This window comes from Calonectris borealis, chromosome 22 (assembly GCF_964195595.1).
Source record: "Calonectris borealis chromosome 22, bCalBor7.hap1.2, whole genome shotgun sequence".
Taxonomy (NCBI): domain Eukaryota; kingdom Metazoa; phylum Chordata; class Aves; order Procellariiformes; family Procellariidae; genus Calonectris; species Calonectris borealis.
Genome location: NC_134333.1, coordinates 7,968,053 through 7,982,694, shown reverse-complemented (window position 1 = coordinate 7,982,694; position 14,642 = coordinate 7,968,053). Strand labels below are relative to the sequence as shown.

Genomic DNA, 14,642 nt, shown 5'->3' with positions numbered 1-14,642 from the left:
AACTGGTTGGAACGAAATTAAAAAAAAAATAATAAAAAAAAAAGACAAGAAATCTTCTCATGAAGTCATTCAACTGAGGCTGGAAATTGTCCTCAAGGGTCGGCTCTGCCGATGAGGACGACAAAGCCGAGCCGTGGGTTTCTGTCCCCACTCCAAGGGCTCCTTATGCATTTTGCATTAAGTAGTAATGGGATAAAATGCATAAACAGGCGCTGGCAGAGGAAGGAAAGCCAGGGCTCCCTCTCCCTGGGGTGCGCGGCTCCACCGGCCGGGGAGGCACCGTCTGCAACCGCAGCTTTCGGCAAGAGGTGGTCGCCGTGGGGAGCTGTGCCCTGACCCCCGGCACTCGCCCGCGGATGAAGGACACGTGTGAATCCTCCACCAGCAGGAAAGAGGACCGGGATTTGGTCTTCCCCAGCCCGGAGAAGGACCGTAAGCCACCTCCCAGGGACACCAATAGTCCCCACGACCTTTATACGCTCCAGTTTTGGGTGCTTCTCCCAAGGCTCTTGCCAGTCTGGGTTGTCACCCTTAAGCAAGCATCCCCCAACGCCCGCTGAGGCTCATCTTTGACATCGGTTAGTTGGGAGGAAAAAAACAATCTTGCATTCACTGGGAGACTTTCTGATCTAATAAATCCTCCTTCCTCCCTAGCTCCCATGAATCGCTGCCTTTGCTGCTGCTAGAGCTCGAGGCGATCGGACAGAGGCTGCTCGTCGCTTCGTCCCATGAATTAGAGCATCAATGGACCCAGAGCCTCAGCTGCTTCAAACTGGCCCTGATCCATGAGCTGCTCTATGCTGTCTGGGATCCGGCCATTGCAGTAATTAGGAAAGCCGCATCGTTATCCGAAGCACGGTTTTCCAAGAGCAAATCCATCTGGGTTATTCCCTGGGGAGTCTGAGCTTGTCAACACAAGCTCGCACAACGCGTCGCGCTCTGCCCCCTCCCGCGACAGCAAGCGCCAGGTTTGGCTGCGAGAAAGGGGTTCGGAGAGAGCAAACGGACTGGTTTGGGGGTAAAACGGGCAATATCAGACCAAAAAAGCAATGCTGAGAATGGTGCTGCAGCCTCTTTGCTCCTTAAAAGCCGCTTTTCCCCCCCCCCGACCTTCCAGCCTTCTCAAGCAGAGCAGGAAGGCTTAAAACCCAGTGAACTGAAAAGCAGAGCCTGAAGAAAGGCAGAAATTCCCCCAAAGCCCTTGAACAAGCAAAGCTGCGATGCCGCGGCCCCGGAGGGCAGGGAAGTCGCTCATCAATCACGGCCCCGTCCAGCCCCGTCCACCCCCCAGGAGCCGGGACCCGCTGCCCCCACGGCCCCGTCCCCTCCTCGGGGACAAGGCTGGGCTGGAAGTGCAGGTGTCGAGGGGGAGGTTTGCAGCTTTTTGGCTGGATTTGTTGCTTTTCGGCAGGGATAAGGCAGCTGGAGGGTCAGGGGGTGAGCGGAGCCGGGGGGGCGGTGGGGCACATGCAATCGCTGCGGTGTTTTCACTTGGGGTTCCAGGAGGTGCCTTATTTTGGGGAAGAAGCCAAGTGCAACCCTGGGCTACGTCTGAGGACACGGCTCTGGGTTGAACACACACATCCAAACCCATCTGCTCTCAGCCTGCGTCTCTCACAAGGACGAGTCCACAGGACCCTACTTTTGAACCGAAAACACTTTGTGCCCTGGGCTGATCCCCCCGGGAGCCCCCCGATGCCAGGTCACAGCAATGGCAAAGGGGACTGGGGGGGAAAGGCTCAGGTCAGCCTTTCCATCGCTGCTGAGACGGCTGGGGGATGAAGATCAGTGTCACGATGGAAAGAAGGGGCTGAGAAGGCAAAACCCCCCGGGAAAGCGCAGGGTCTCAGCCGCACGTCACCCCACGGGGAGCCCCCGAACGCAGAGGCGAGGGCAGGACCGGAGCCGATGCTGCTCCGGCCCCACAGCACGCAGAGAGCAGCACAGAGATGTCGCTTAAAAACAGACGTGCAATGCAACGCCTGGTCACCTCCTTTTTTTAAAGCACTGAGCACCTGCCCCATTTGCCCCCCTCCTCCTGCACGTCCCCCCAGCCCACGTGCTGCTCAACCCAACGGCCAAATCCCCCACAAATCCTCCGATCAAGCCCAAAACACCTGGCCCAGGCGTCTTTCTATGGGCAACCCGATCCCCGGGACGGAAAGCAGCTCCGCTCCCGAGCCCACCGGGACGGGAGGGCTGCGCTCAGCCAGCGCCGGCCGCCCCCGGCTTGGACCCGACCCAGGTTGCTGATGGAGTGCGAGCGCTGGAAACGCAGCCGCCGAATACCTGCCCTCCGCCTCGCCTGCTGGCCCTTCGCCACCCTCCCCTTCGCACGGGCTGCGAAAAAAATACATTTTTAATTATGACGAGGAAATTTTGGGGTCATTAGCCAAGTCTGCGAGAGAGCCCAGCCACCCCCCAGGACCGTCAGCTGCCACCGCGCGTCGCAAAAACGCATTTCCGTGTAATTAAGTTAGCGAAGCCATTTGAAGTCTCGCTGAGCGCCCAGGCAGAGCACGATCGATGCTGAACAGCAGCGGGGAGCCCCGGGAATGGGATGGGTGGCCCCGCTATGTGCAGCACCATGCACCCCACTGATGCTGGCAGAACAGGTACTCCCGGGTGGTGTATCCCCCCCCACGGCAGCGATGGGCAAGGTGGGATATAGAGGCAGGTATTTCTTCTCAGATCAGGCAATGCAGCTGAAAAAAATAATCAGATCAGGTTTAGGGCACGAGAGCCCTTTAGAGGAGCTGCCTCTGCCGGTCTCCTAGAAGAAATTACCTCTCCCAAGAAACCCCGCTGCGCTCGGGCAGATGTAAAACATTAGGAAAAGGGCCCCTCGCCTTGATTTTTTTCCTGCTCTGACATGAGGTGAAGCTGCAGCCCCGGAGCCAGCGGGTGGGCTGGGAGCCCTGCGGCGTCCCGGGCTCCCCGTCCTGGAGGGCTCGTCCCCCCCAAGAGCACGGAGAGTCTCAGCAAGGGAGAGGGGGGAAGAAGGGTTTTGAGATGAGGCTGGAAAAGTCCGGGGAGGGGGGGTTATGGCCCAGCCTGCAGGTGAGAAGCTCTGCGAGAAACAGTAATGGGGCAGCATGGAAAACGGGGCCGGTGCCGGAGCCCTGGTTGCCTGCTGGACTGCTCAGAGAGAGCAGCTTAAATATTTCCAGGAAAAGAAAAAGGAAAGGAAAAAAAAAAAAAACCCAAACTAAAAAAGAGAAGTTTTTTCCCTCCTTCTCTGAATTTTTCAGGGGAAAAAAAAAATAATCCCCTTTCCAATCCCTTTTCACCAGTTCTCATCCCAAAACACCCTCCCTGCTTCCTTATCCCTTATCCCTTTGTTATGACAACAAAGCAAAATTTTCCGTGGGGAAAAGAAACCCCACCACTTGTCCTGCCCACTCCCGCATTAAGAAATATTAATCATTAGTATTATTACACGGCTCCTAGACAGGGCTTATCTCCCCTCCGCAGCCAGCCCAGGGAAGCAGAGAGGCACCAACGCCCGACACAGGGACGAGCACGGGCAGCGCAGAGGGGGACAGGACCGAGCGGGGAAGGTTCGTCTAAAGCAGCTCTTATCCAGAGATGAGCTGCGGGGGGAAAGGGAGGTTTCGGAGGCGAGAGAAATGAGAATCCCTGCCTGCACGCGCTCGGGAAGAGGCAGCTGAGAAGTTCAACCATCTTCCTCCAAAACGTGCCTGAGAAATTAAGATTTTTCTAGCAAAGCTGTGTTAATTCAAGGGACCTGGCGGGGGCATCTCCTTCCCCCGCTGTTAGATACACACCGGTCGTCTTTCCAAACCTCTCCCTGCAAACGTCAGGTATTTACAGCACATTTAAAACGCGAGGTGAGATCCCGGAATAAATCCCTTGACTCCAGTAGCTACGACTTAAATATCAGCCGACATGCGAGGCCGGGGAAAAGCACCCATCCTAATGCAGCGGAGCTGCAGACAGTCGCTCTTTTGGGGCCAAAGCAGAGCTTTGAGCCTCTGAGATTTGCTGCTAAGAGGTTTTTTCTTCTCCTTGCAGCTCCAGCAACGAAGTGTAAAGATTTCGGCCTCTTCTCTGTCCAGACTAAAATAGCACGGAGGGCATTTTGCACGCGGAGATCTTTTTTTTCCTATCCTTTCAAAGGCATGCAAACAAGTCAGTCCCAGCCAGAGGCATCGCAGCATTTTTAGTGATCATTTTAATTTCATTCAGCGCTGCCCTGCTCCGAGAAACGGGGCAAGAAACCCTGACGGCTGCAAGCCGTGCAGTTTTTGTGCCAATAGATTGTATCGTGTTTATATTGCCTTTTCACAATGATAGGATGTAAATATGGGACATGACCCGGTAAAATGTTACTGGGACGTGAACCCTTTTCATCTCCAATTTATCATTTCACATCTGCCCTGGAAAGCCGGTGGCATTGCTGTTTGCTGAGCCCAGCAGAAATGAGCTGCTAATCCCCGTCCTGCTCTGAAGGAAGGAGATGCTGCCTGAGGTGCGAGCCATCACCTCCACCAGCGATGCATCCAGCAGAACGCCCTGCATCGCCTGAACGGGCAGGATAAATGACTTTTTTTTCCCCTGAGGTTTGTGGTTTGGAGGCACTGGGGTTGTATCGGCCGCCTGCACATGCTCTGCTGTCCTATGGGAGGATTTGCAGGTAAAATGAAAGCCTTGCTTTGAGAAAAATCCTGCGCTCTACACCCAAAACGCAGGGGAGGGCCGCTCGTGGCTCCAAACCCCATCTCCGCACAAACACTCCTTTGGCACGGCTTTGTTTTCCCCGGGATTATTTCTTTTCCCAGAGAGACTCCAGTTGCCTCTTCAGTTATTTTTAATGAAATGATATTCAGCCTCGGAGGGTGGGAAGGGAAATCGGAGCCACCCGTCCCCGGCAGGGGGGGAAACCCGCTGGGCCCCTCAGCACCCTCGGGGCAGCCAGCCGTAACGCCCCTCTCCCACACCCCGGACCAGCGGGGACCCTCTTCCAAACCCCCCCGGAGCAGAAGCAAACAATTTCTTTACTCTCCCCATTTGGCCTGAGAAAACCAAATGAGCCAAAACAGAGAAACCCGAAGGAGACTGGGATGAAAAATCATCAAAACCCTCCATAGCGCAGCAAAACAGGTCCCACTCGTCCTTGCCGGGTCCCCAACTTTCCCAGGATAAACATGATTTTTGCTTGCAGAACGGTGTTTTAAAGGTTTCCTAGGTTATTCAATTTTCACCCATGATCTGGGCCATAAATTACACCGTGATGGGGAAGGTGGGTTTGGGCAGCATCTGCCGCTCCCAGGCCAGCAGGTTTTGGGGTTCGCTGCCCTTGCAGCCCCGGCAGCGGTGGGTGCACCCAGAAAGCAGGCGATGCCCGGAGCGGCTCCCTGCTACCCTCTGCAGTCGCACGGCAGAAGGGCTCGCTCGGCTCGTAGCCTCCTCTGCCTCCCGCCTGGCCCCTTGCAAAGGCAGGAGTGACCCCCAGACCTTCCCCAGCCCATCCTCCTCCTCCCCACCGGGGCGTACCCCACATCGCATCACCCCCAGATGCAGCGGTGCATCCCCAATCGCATCCGTATCGCGAGATATTGGGCTCCAGCTTCACCTAAACCCCCAGGTTTGCTCTATTTTTAGGCAATGCCTTGCCAGACCGTCTCCCCTGGCACTTTAGGAAAACCCCGTTGCCTGCAGGTATCCGCAAGAGAAAAAGGAGATGGGGAGGGACCTTTTAATTTGTTTTCCCACTTAAAAATCCAAACAGGCTCCCGCAGCCTCAGCCAAGAGGTCTCGGCACTTGGCGAACGCGCTGCGATTAGGTGTCACCTTTTGGAAATTATTATTCTTCATTACTGGAAAAGGGAGGGGAAAGACCCGTGTGCAGGGCTGGGAACAGGGTGGGGAGCTGGAGCAGTGCAAGAAGCAGGATTTAGAGATAATTTTCCCAGGAGCAACATTATTTTATATTTTAGTATCCAACAAAGTAGCCTGATGTGTTCCAAAGGCAAAACCAACCTGCTCTTTGGAGGTACCCAGTTTACCAGCCCCAGCAAGACGGATCGTACCTGGCTGGGAGGGTTCAGCTGGATCCGGAGAAGGGCTGAGCACAGCCAGAGACGGGGCCGTCGGCTCCCAACCTCCCGGCTGGCAGCTGAATTCCGACGAGGGTTTTAGGAGAACTTTTCCCAGGACAGTGCTGGAGCCCAGAGCACGAACATCACTTTCACGTACATTTATAAAAAAAACGGAGCTGCATTATACATGAAGAGCAGCAGATGCATGCACACAGAGTGGTACTTTGTGAGGGGAAACCTGCTTGTCTTGCGTATGCAGCGGAGATATCAGCATAGACGCAGCTGACTGGCACCCAGGAACCTGCTTTCTCCCCCCAGCTTTCCTCCTGGGCCCCTAAACTCAAATCAATCTGGAATAATTATACTTACCAGCCTGGAGAAATCTTTTGCTACCTGCTAAGGAAAGGCTCTGTGAGAGCAAGGTACGAATTAACCACGTTTCATGTATTTCTGGGTGCCAACAGCATCCACCTGCTCCCTCCGCATGAGCCCAGCTGCGGAGGGCAGAGCTCATCCAGCAGCTCCTGGAGAGGAGGCAGGAGAGAGAGCACTGAACCGTGGCTCCGTGGAGCTGAGCTGAAATCTCACCGCTGTGGCCAACTAACCTTGGGGTGTTGGGCTGCAAAATAAAAATAAGGATGGCAGCCTCTTTCCCAGAGTAACTAGAAGGGGAAAGGGCTGCACCGGGGCATACACAGGCTGTGTATCCCTCTTAATCAACACCTGAATTAATTATCTTCCTCCCCTACAGCTGTCAGGCATTTGAAGGCTTGGGTTCCCACTCCCACTATGCTCCCTTGCTGCTTTTAAGTCTCTGCATAAGCCAGACTCCCTGACCTCTCGATCTCTGCTGTCTCTCCCAGAGCATCTTCACTCTCAGGGTTGTTGGGTTTTTTTTGGTCTTTGCCACTCATGTTCTTGACAGCGCCGCTTTACATGCGGCTGCTCCAGCTTTGCAAGAGCAGCACCGTGGGTTTAGGGGGGCATCGGACCCGCCGGGCAGCTCCATCCTGCCACATCCCTTCTCCTCCACAGCATGAGAGAGCCGAGCCCTTTCCCTTTGGCGATGAACGTTCCAGATGCCTGTCTGGCATCCTGCAAAAGCCACCGGGACCCCACAGCACGTGTCTCCCGTGTAGCTAAGCTGCCTCTGCGTACGTGGATGTTTGCAGCATGTTACCGGAGGAAGACGCCCAGCAGCACCCCGCCACAGACAACCGCAAACCCCTCTTCCTCGCCATTACTGCTAGTGATGCTGCCAACAGCCCGCTTCCCCCCCACCATCGCACACCTGCACCTCAGGTCACTGCAACCTTTCTGCTTAAAATATATTTCCCCCTCCCCGGCCTTTTTTGTCTTTCTAATCTCCTTCTAGCCTTCGTCCTGCTGAGGTTGATAACGCCTTGTTAAAAAATGCTTCCAAAAATAAGATCCGTTAATAGAAAGCTGCCTGGGTAAACGGGAGGTGCTGGCCGGAGCCTCTCCCCTCCCCATCTCACTCCCCCCCGTCCTTTCTGTGATTTCTCGGCAGAGCTGGGCCCCCCCAGCATCCCCAGGCTGAGCCCATCTTCCCAGCACAGGGTCCCACTAGAGGGCAATAGAAACCCAGGAAAGGAAACGCGGAGCTGGGCTGAGCAGCGCAGGGGAGAAAGGGCCTGGCAGCACCGCCGAGGCTTCCTTCGATTTAGCTTGCAGATAAATCACACCTAAAAAAAGAGGCCGCGTCCTCCGTCTCCCCCCAAATCAGCCCCTGCTCGCTGCAATGGCAAGAACATCCCCCCCAGAGAGCCGGATCCCCCGGACCTGGGAAAAAAGGTTTCCCAAAGCGCTCGAAACACCTGGGTAATGTTTGATTTTGGAAATCTGCACAATCTGAGGGTGCATTTTTGCAGCAGCCCCTGGAGCCCCGGCTGGGGTGGCCGGACCGTCATGCGAGGTGCTGCACAAAGACATGCAGCTGTAATGGCACCCCAGGAGCGTGTCTCGCCCACTGGGAGAAGCCTGGGCAGGACAAGGAGGAAGGAGCAATTTTGGTGACTGGATCTTCCATTATTGCAAAACCCAGCAGAATAAACTTGCAAAGCCCACTCTGGCACCCACCAGCTGGAGCTGCGGCTTCGGAGCAGCCAAGCCGAGCAAAGCCAGAGCCAAAAGCTCAGCACCAACTCACCCATCCTCATCAGCCGCCCAGCGAGAGGCCGGGACGCCCCTTCCAACCCCACCACCATCCCGGCCTGGGACCATCCCAGGGAAAAAGCAGCAGGGACAAGAGTTTTCTTTACATGTACTGAAAGTATCACCCCGTCTTTCCATTACCTCCTCCCACCCCAATCCCATCCAATTTTACAGCACCGGGAACATATTTGCCAGTGTTTAAAAGGAAACCTGTCCCTAAATGCCGGCCCAGGACTCGCCTGGATGGTTTTATTTCCACCATTTCTGCACGGGAGGTGCAGGAGCCCACTTTTACTGAGTGGGCCCCTCAGATGGGCCACGCGGGCTGGGACACATCCTTGGGCTGGACTGGGGGACACATCCCCACCGCTCTCCCGGGAAGGTGGAAGCACCAGCCCCATGCTCACCACGCACGGGCTATTTAAGTAGCTCTGGAGGGAGCCATCGCAGCACAAGACGAGCTAGAGCAGCTCCTAAATCAGTCCTTCTTTATGCCACTCCAGTCCCCAGCTCCCTCCAAACACCAGGAAACCCAGAAAGTCACATTAAATCATTTTTATCCCTTGTTCTTCTTCCTCGTCCTGAGCTGCGCTGACCTCAGTTCAGCCTCGCTGAGTTGCAAGGAGCCAAATCGGAGCCACAGAGCTGCTCCCTAAAAGCATTTCACCACCCAGAACCAGCATGGGAATAGGTGGGATGCATCCAGCACGGCGGGGGGGGTGGCATGGACCCGAGCCCACGCGGCACAGACACCCCTGGAAGGCTGTGCAGGAGATGCAGTGCTTGGAGTGATTGAAAAGCAGGTGATGGCACAGGCATTTGGAAGTTTTATGAAGATCTTTTATCGAAATCACAGTAGTTAGAGACGTGCAGCCTATTAAAGGTATCCAGCACGCCGCTGGGGCCAGGACAGCATTAGTGCCACCGTATATCCTCCAACGCTGTGTTCCTTCTGGTTTTAGGAGGCCCCAGGGTCCTTCCAGCACTGCTCTTTGGATGAATATTCTGGAGCTTAATAGCCCTGGCTACCAGGAAGCTTTTTTTGAGGGATTTGTCACTCCTTTGCTCCCTTCGGTGCAGGTCGGCCAGGGGAACCGGGCTCGCAGGGCTCCTCGCCCTCCCTTGGCATTAAGGAGGTGTCTTGTCTTCCCCTGCCCCAAAATGCCACCGCTCCAGGGGAGCAAGTGCCACCAACACCGAGCAGGTTGCTCAATAGCGAGTAAAAAGCGACTGAACCCCCGAGGTAACTCCCATGGCATCTGTCCGAGATGGTATTTCCAACCCGCTTCAGATTTCCAACAAACCCAGGAGGCGACAGGCACCTTCGATGCAGGCAGCGGGCAGCAGCCACCGCACCGATTTGTCACCCACCTTCCTCCCCTTCCCCAAAACTGCAAGAGAAACCTTTCTGTCCAGATCCCAGCACCGCAATCGCAGTCAAAAGCTGGACCAGTTTGCTGCGCAGATGGGAGCGCTAGCAGGGCATTCGGTGAGAGCATCCTGCATCTCACGACGTGCTCTTTCCCCCGTAGTTTGTTCATCTTTAGCATCGCTGCAAGATCTGGCTTTCCAAAGTGGCTCAGGAAAAGGGGGAATACAGAAAGGATACAGAGAGGAAGGTAAAGTGATGTAAAGAAGAGGAATCGTCGCCTAGGGGTTGAGAAAATACCGGGTTTAATTCTAATCCTGTCCCTGGCAAGTTACTTCTCGGTACTGCAACTTCTGCTGCTGAAAGATGGGAAGAGGACAACTGCTGCCTTCAGTGGGACAAAACCCACAACGAGCAAATCTGTCTTTCTGCAATAGCAAACCAGGGGTTTCTGTTTCCTTTTCAAGCGCAATGCTGCCTGCCATCCCTTTACTTCTTGATAATATAAAAATCAAACTGCCTGGCTTGGGGGAACAGGATCTGCATTTCCTTGTTCCTTTTATGATTTCCCAAGTTGAAGAGGAGCAATGCCCTGGCACAGCTACAATTCGCCATCTCCCCGCTCTGCCATGCAGAGGGAAGGGGGGAATGTTATTGCCTAGACTTACACACGCATGTCCATAAACACAAAATCACAAACAAATTCAAAATAAACTTCCTACCCGGCCTGCGCCTCTTGCAAAGGAGATGCTGGACCTTCCAGGGAGGAGGGAAATGCTCCACATCCATTTCAAGTAGGTAGAAGGGGCCACACGCAGACCCCGAAATCAAAAAAACCCTGGAAATATTACAATTCTCTCTATTTTTAATGATTTTAATGGTGGGGAGGGAAAGAAGACTGCACAGCCACACGGCCATGCAATGGGGGAGGAAGCATCACGGCAGCAGCCAGTATTAGAGGAACAAAAATTAAACCTCCCCAATAAATCCAGGCCCAAAGAGTCTCCCCTCGCCTCATCCATCCCCTCCCAAAGGGCACGTACCCGCAGACCGGCCCTGCAGCCCCCCGGGCGGGGACCAGTAGGAGAAGAAGCCTTTTGCCTTTTCCTGATGGCGGGACTGGAGGGAACAGGATGGGGAAGAGCTGAGCCCCGGGGCAGAGGGTAATGCCACGACCCTGCCTGTTCCCCCGGTGCGAGATAAAGCAGTTTATAAGGACAGAGCGGTGACCCCGGTGGCTCCCCCCACCCCAGTTCGCTCCCTTCGTGCCAGTTCTCCACCACCAGCCTGGGATGCTCCTCTCTGGGGATGGATGGGGACTCCTTTGCACCACGGCTCCCCAGCCCCCTCCTTCAGTGCACCCACACGCCCTGCCAGAGCCCGCTGAGTCCCCCCCGGACCCCCCATCAGTCCCTGGGGACCCCCCAGCCCGGGCTGGTTCGCCTGGGTTGCAGGCAGCAAAGGGTTACGCTCGGAGGTGCCGCTCTGCTCCCAGCACCTGGCGGGGGAGGGAGCGAGGAGGGGATGGAGCGGAGTTTCATTGAGTCTCCAACAAGGCAGCGAGGAGCAGGCAGGGGAGCAGGCAGAGGCAGAGGCAGCAGGCAGGGGGAGCAGGCAGCGAGGAGCGGGCAGGGGCAGCAGGCAGAGGCAGAGGCAGCAGGCAGGGGGAGCAGGCAGGGGGGAGCAGGCAGGGGGGAGCAGGCAGAGGCAGGGGGGAGCAGGCGGGGGGGGGGGGCAGGTGCAGCCGCTGCCGGTCCGGCAGAGCGGGGTGGGAGCTGCCGGAGCCACCATGGGCCGGGGGGGGCTCCTAGGAACCGGCTTATAAAGGGGGACCCCCCCTTCCCCTCGCTGAGGTCCCTCGCTTAAAAAGAAGGGAGGGAGAGAAAAAAAAACAAACCCAAAACAACAAACCCTGCCCAAACCCTCTCTAAATTTGAGATAACGGCGAAGGCGGGCGGCACCGGCTGGAAAATGCATCTTCCTCGGAGCTGCATCGTCTTCCTCATCCAGGGGAGCATCTCTCTGCTGGTGAGCGCTGGGGATGGGGAAGGGGGGGCTGCAGGGGACGGGGGTTGGGGGTCGGGCTGTCAAAGGGCCAGGGGGGGTTGACAGCCAGGAACATTTCCCACATCAATTTGTCCATCCCTCCCCCCACCCCCCATCCCCTGAAAAAATCAAGCATCCCAAAACTTCTCTTATTTTGCAGCAGGTAGCGGGTGGGCAGTGGGCAGGGTGGGCTCACGGGCAGGGCTGGTGATAAAGGTACCTCCTGATCACCCTAAAAATCTGCAGCCCCCCCACCCAAGCAGAGCAGTCCTGGTAGAGCTGCCAGGGGCAGCCCCCCGCACCCCCCGGCTGGGGCCGACCTCGACCTCCGCTTCCCCGCTGCCTTCTCTGCCAGGCACCCCAGGGATCACGGTGGGCGTTTGCTGGGCAGCCCAGCACCGAGGGCGATGGGGCTGCAGAATCCACCTCCCACCCGGGCACCCTCCCAGCCCGCTGGGTGCCCACAGCCTGGCAGCAAGCTTATTTTGGGGTCCACAGCTGGTGGCAGGCAGAGCCCGCCGTGCTGGCAGGAGGAGAGTTTGCAGAGGAGCCCGTGCATGGCTGTTAGAGGTGAAGGGCATCCCCCCGGGGTGAGAACTCACCTCTGCACTTTGCTCATCCCTCGTGCTGCCCCGCTGTTCCCAGCTCCGTGTCTCTACCGGACCATGGCACGGTTTGGAGGTCAGAAGAGGGGTCCGTGGGACGTGCTGTCAGCAGCGAGACCGGTGCAAAGGCGATGAGGCCGGCACCCTCGTCGCAGGTGTGCATCCCCCCCCGTAGCACCCTCTCCCTGGCATCTGCAGAGACCCCCGGGTGCAAGTGCTCTGCCCTGACAGAGGTGCCACTGCCAGGCTGCACCAGCAATGAGCAAAATGCACCCGTCCCGGCTCCTTTCACCCATTCCCTGAGCAACCATGAGAGGAGAATGAGAGCAGGGAAAAATTGCTACCAGAAGGGAAATACGGACTACAGAGAGAAATAGAGAGGAAGGGCAAGAGAAAAAGGAAATACGGAAAGCAAGGATGGGAAAGAGGATGGCTGGGTCACTTTTGGAGAAGTGGGGTGACTCTGGAAAGCAAGACTGGGCAAGGGGGGGCAGGCACCCATCACCCATCTCTCACTCTACCATCGCTATATTCAGGTGATCTGTGGCCAAGAAGAACCAGGGAAAGGTGCAGAGGAACGTGAACCCAAGACCCAGGAGAGCGCTCAAGTGCAGAAGACGAGAGGGCTGCTCTCTCCAAAGTCCCTGTTAACTCCAACCTTACTGCAGAACATGACCCTCCTGGAGCTGGTCAGCAGCTCACGGGAGTTATGGGATATCCTGGATAACCTGTCCGAGCAGCACCATGCTCCACACCCCAGAGGACAGAGGGACTTGGGGCCAGCCTCAGGCAAGCTTAAAAAAATTTTTGGCTGGGGAGATTTCTATTCCAATATCAAGACAGTGAAGTTGAACCTCTTGATCACCGGAAAGGTGGTTGATCACGGCAACGGCACAGTCAACGTCTTCTTCCGACACAACTCTACCGGGCAAGGGAACATCTCTGTCAGCCTCGTCCCCCCCACCAAGGCAGTGGAGTTTGACCTGGAGCAACAGATCTTCATCGAGGCCAAAGAATCCAAAATCTTCAACTGCCGTGTGGAGTACGAGAAAGTGGATCGAGCCAAGAAGACCACACTCTGCACTTACGACCCATCTAAGACCTGCTACCACGAGCACACCCAAAGTCACGTCTCCTGGGTCTGCTCGAAGCCCTTCAAAGTCATCTGCATCTACATCACCTTCTACAGCATAGACTACAGGCTGGTGCAGAAAGTGTGTCCCGACTACAACTATCACAGCGACGTACCCTACTACCCCTCGGGATGACGCGCTCTGCCCATCGCAGGATGCCCCGGTGACGAGCGGGTGCTGGGGGGGGGCGGGGGGAGGGACGGGGACGGTTTTGTTAGCGGGGGCGGGAGCACGGCGGTCCCTAGAAACCAGAAGCAAGGAAGGAAGAGGAGGATTTTCCATTTTCCCCAAAAGCGCCAATGTCAAGAGGAGGAATTTTAGGCTATGGGGTACCAGCATCGCTAAACCTGGCCTGGATCCGTGGTCTTTAGAGACTGGTACGTGAAGGCAGGGTCTGAATCTAGGCTACAGAAAATAGGACATAAACCACAATCAGGACTTGGGTTTCTCAGTGCAATAATGGATTTGCCTGGATCTGGGCCACATGGTCCTAAAAGGTTGGTGACCAGGCAAAGAGGACTCCAGAAGCAGGCTTACACAGCCTGGAGCCAGGGGAAGACCTCAGGGGGGAGAAAGGCACCCGATGCCCTCCATGGCTCTAAGACGTCCATGGGCAGCCACATCATCTCCTCCGCGTCAGAGTTCTGCAGCGGCGGGAGCTGGAGCTGAGTTTTCCCATGTCGGGATGCAAAGGGCTGCCAGGATGGAAACGGGGAGCCGGGATGGGTGGGAGGGCAGGGAGGGACCTTCCCAGGGAGCCACCCCACCGGGGCTCACAGCGGGCACCACGGCACAGGGGGGTTTCAGGGACTTGAAACTGTGGATCCGCAGGTAGAGAAATCCTGGTGGAATCTGTTGACACAATATACGATTCATGCGTTTCCTGACACGGTGCGATTCATGCGTTTCCCCTTCATCTCATCGTGCTTCGTATCGCTGCCGGCTCCCCAGCGCCCGCTCCCACCCTCGCCCAGCCACATTCAGCTCCAAGCGCTGCCGTTCCTCGGTGCAAAGGTGTGCGCCTGCGTGCCTACGTGCGGGTGAACTGGAGCTCTGACTGTAGCATTTAATTTACTTTGAAGGAAAAAAAAAAAAAACCACAACAACGCTGTCCTCGAGAGAGAATAAAGTTTTCACGGTGGCACTGAGGCAGGTCAAGTGTTTTTACTGAGAGCAGTCTCAGTCTCCTTAGGGGAGAAGGAAAATAAACTGGTGGGGTTGTGAAGGAGGCACAAGGCATCACCTCGCCCGG

The 14,642-nt window shown here is 56.2% G+C and overlaps 1 protein-coding gene across 1 annotated transcript; it reads left to right on the top strand.

Annotated features, from left to right (window-relative positions):
* The first annotated feature begins 11,516 nt into the window (after nucleotides 1-11,516).
* Nucleotides 11,517-13,550, top strand: NXPH3 (neurexophilin 3). The gene is made up of 2 exons (XM_075171858.1): nucleotides 11,517-11,634; nucleotides 12,794-13,550. Exons 1-2 carry the CDS (start codon nucleotides 11,578-11,580, stop codon nucleotides 13,523-13,525), a joined length of 789 nt encoding a protein of 262 aa, XP_075027959.1. The 5' UTR covers nucleotides 11,517-11,577; the 3' UTR covers nucleotides 13,526-13,550.
* Nucleotides 13,551-14,642: the final 1,092 nt, after the last annotated feature.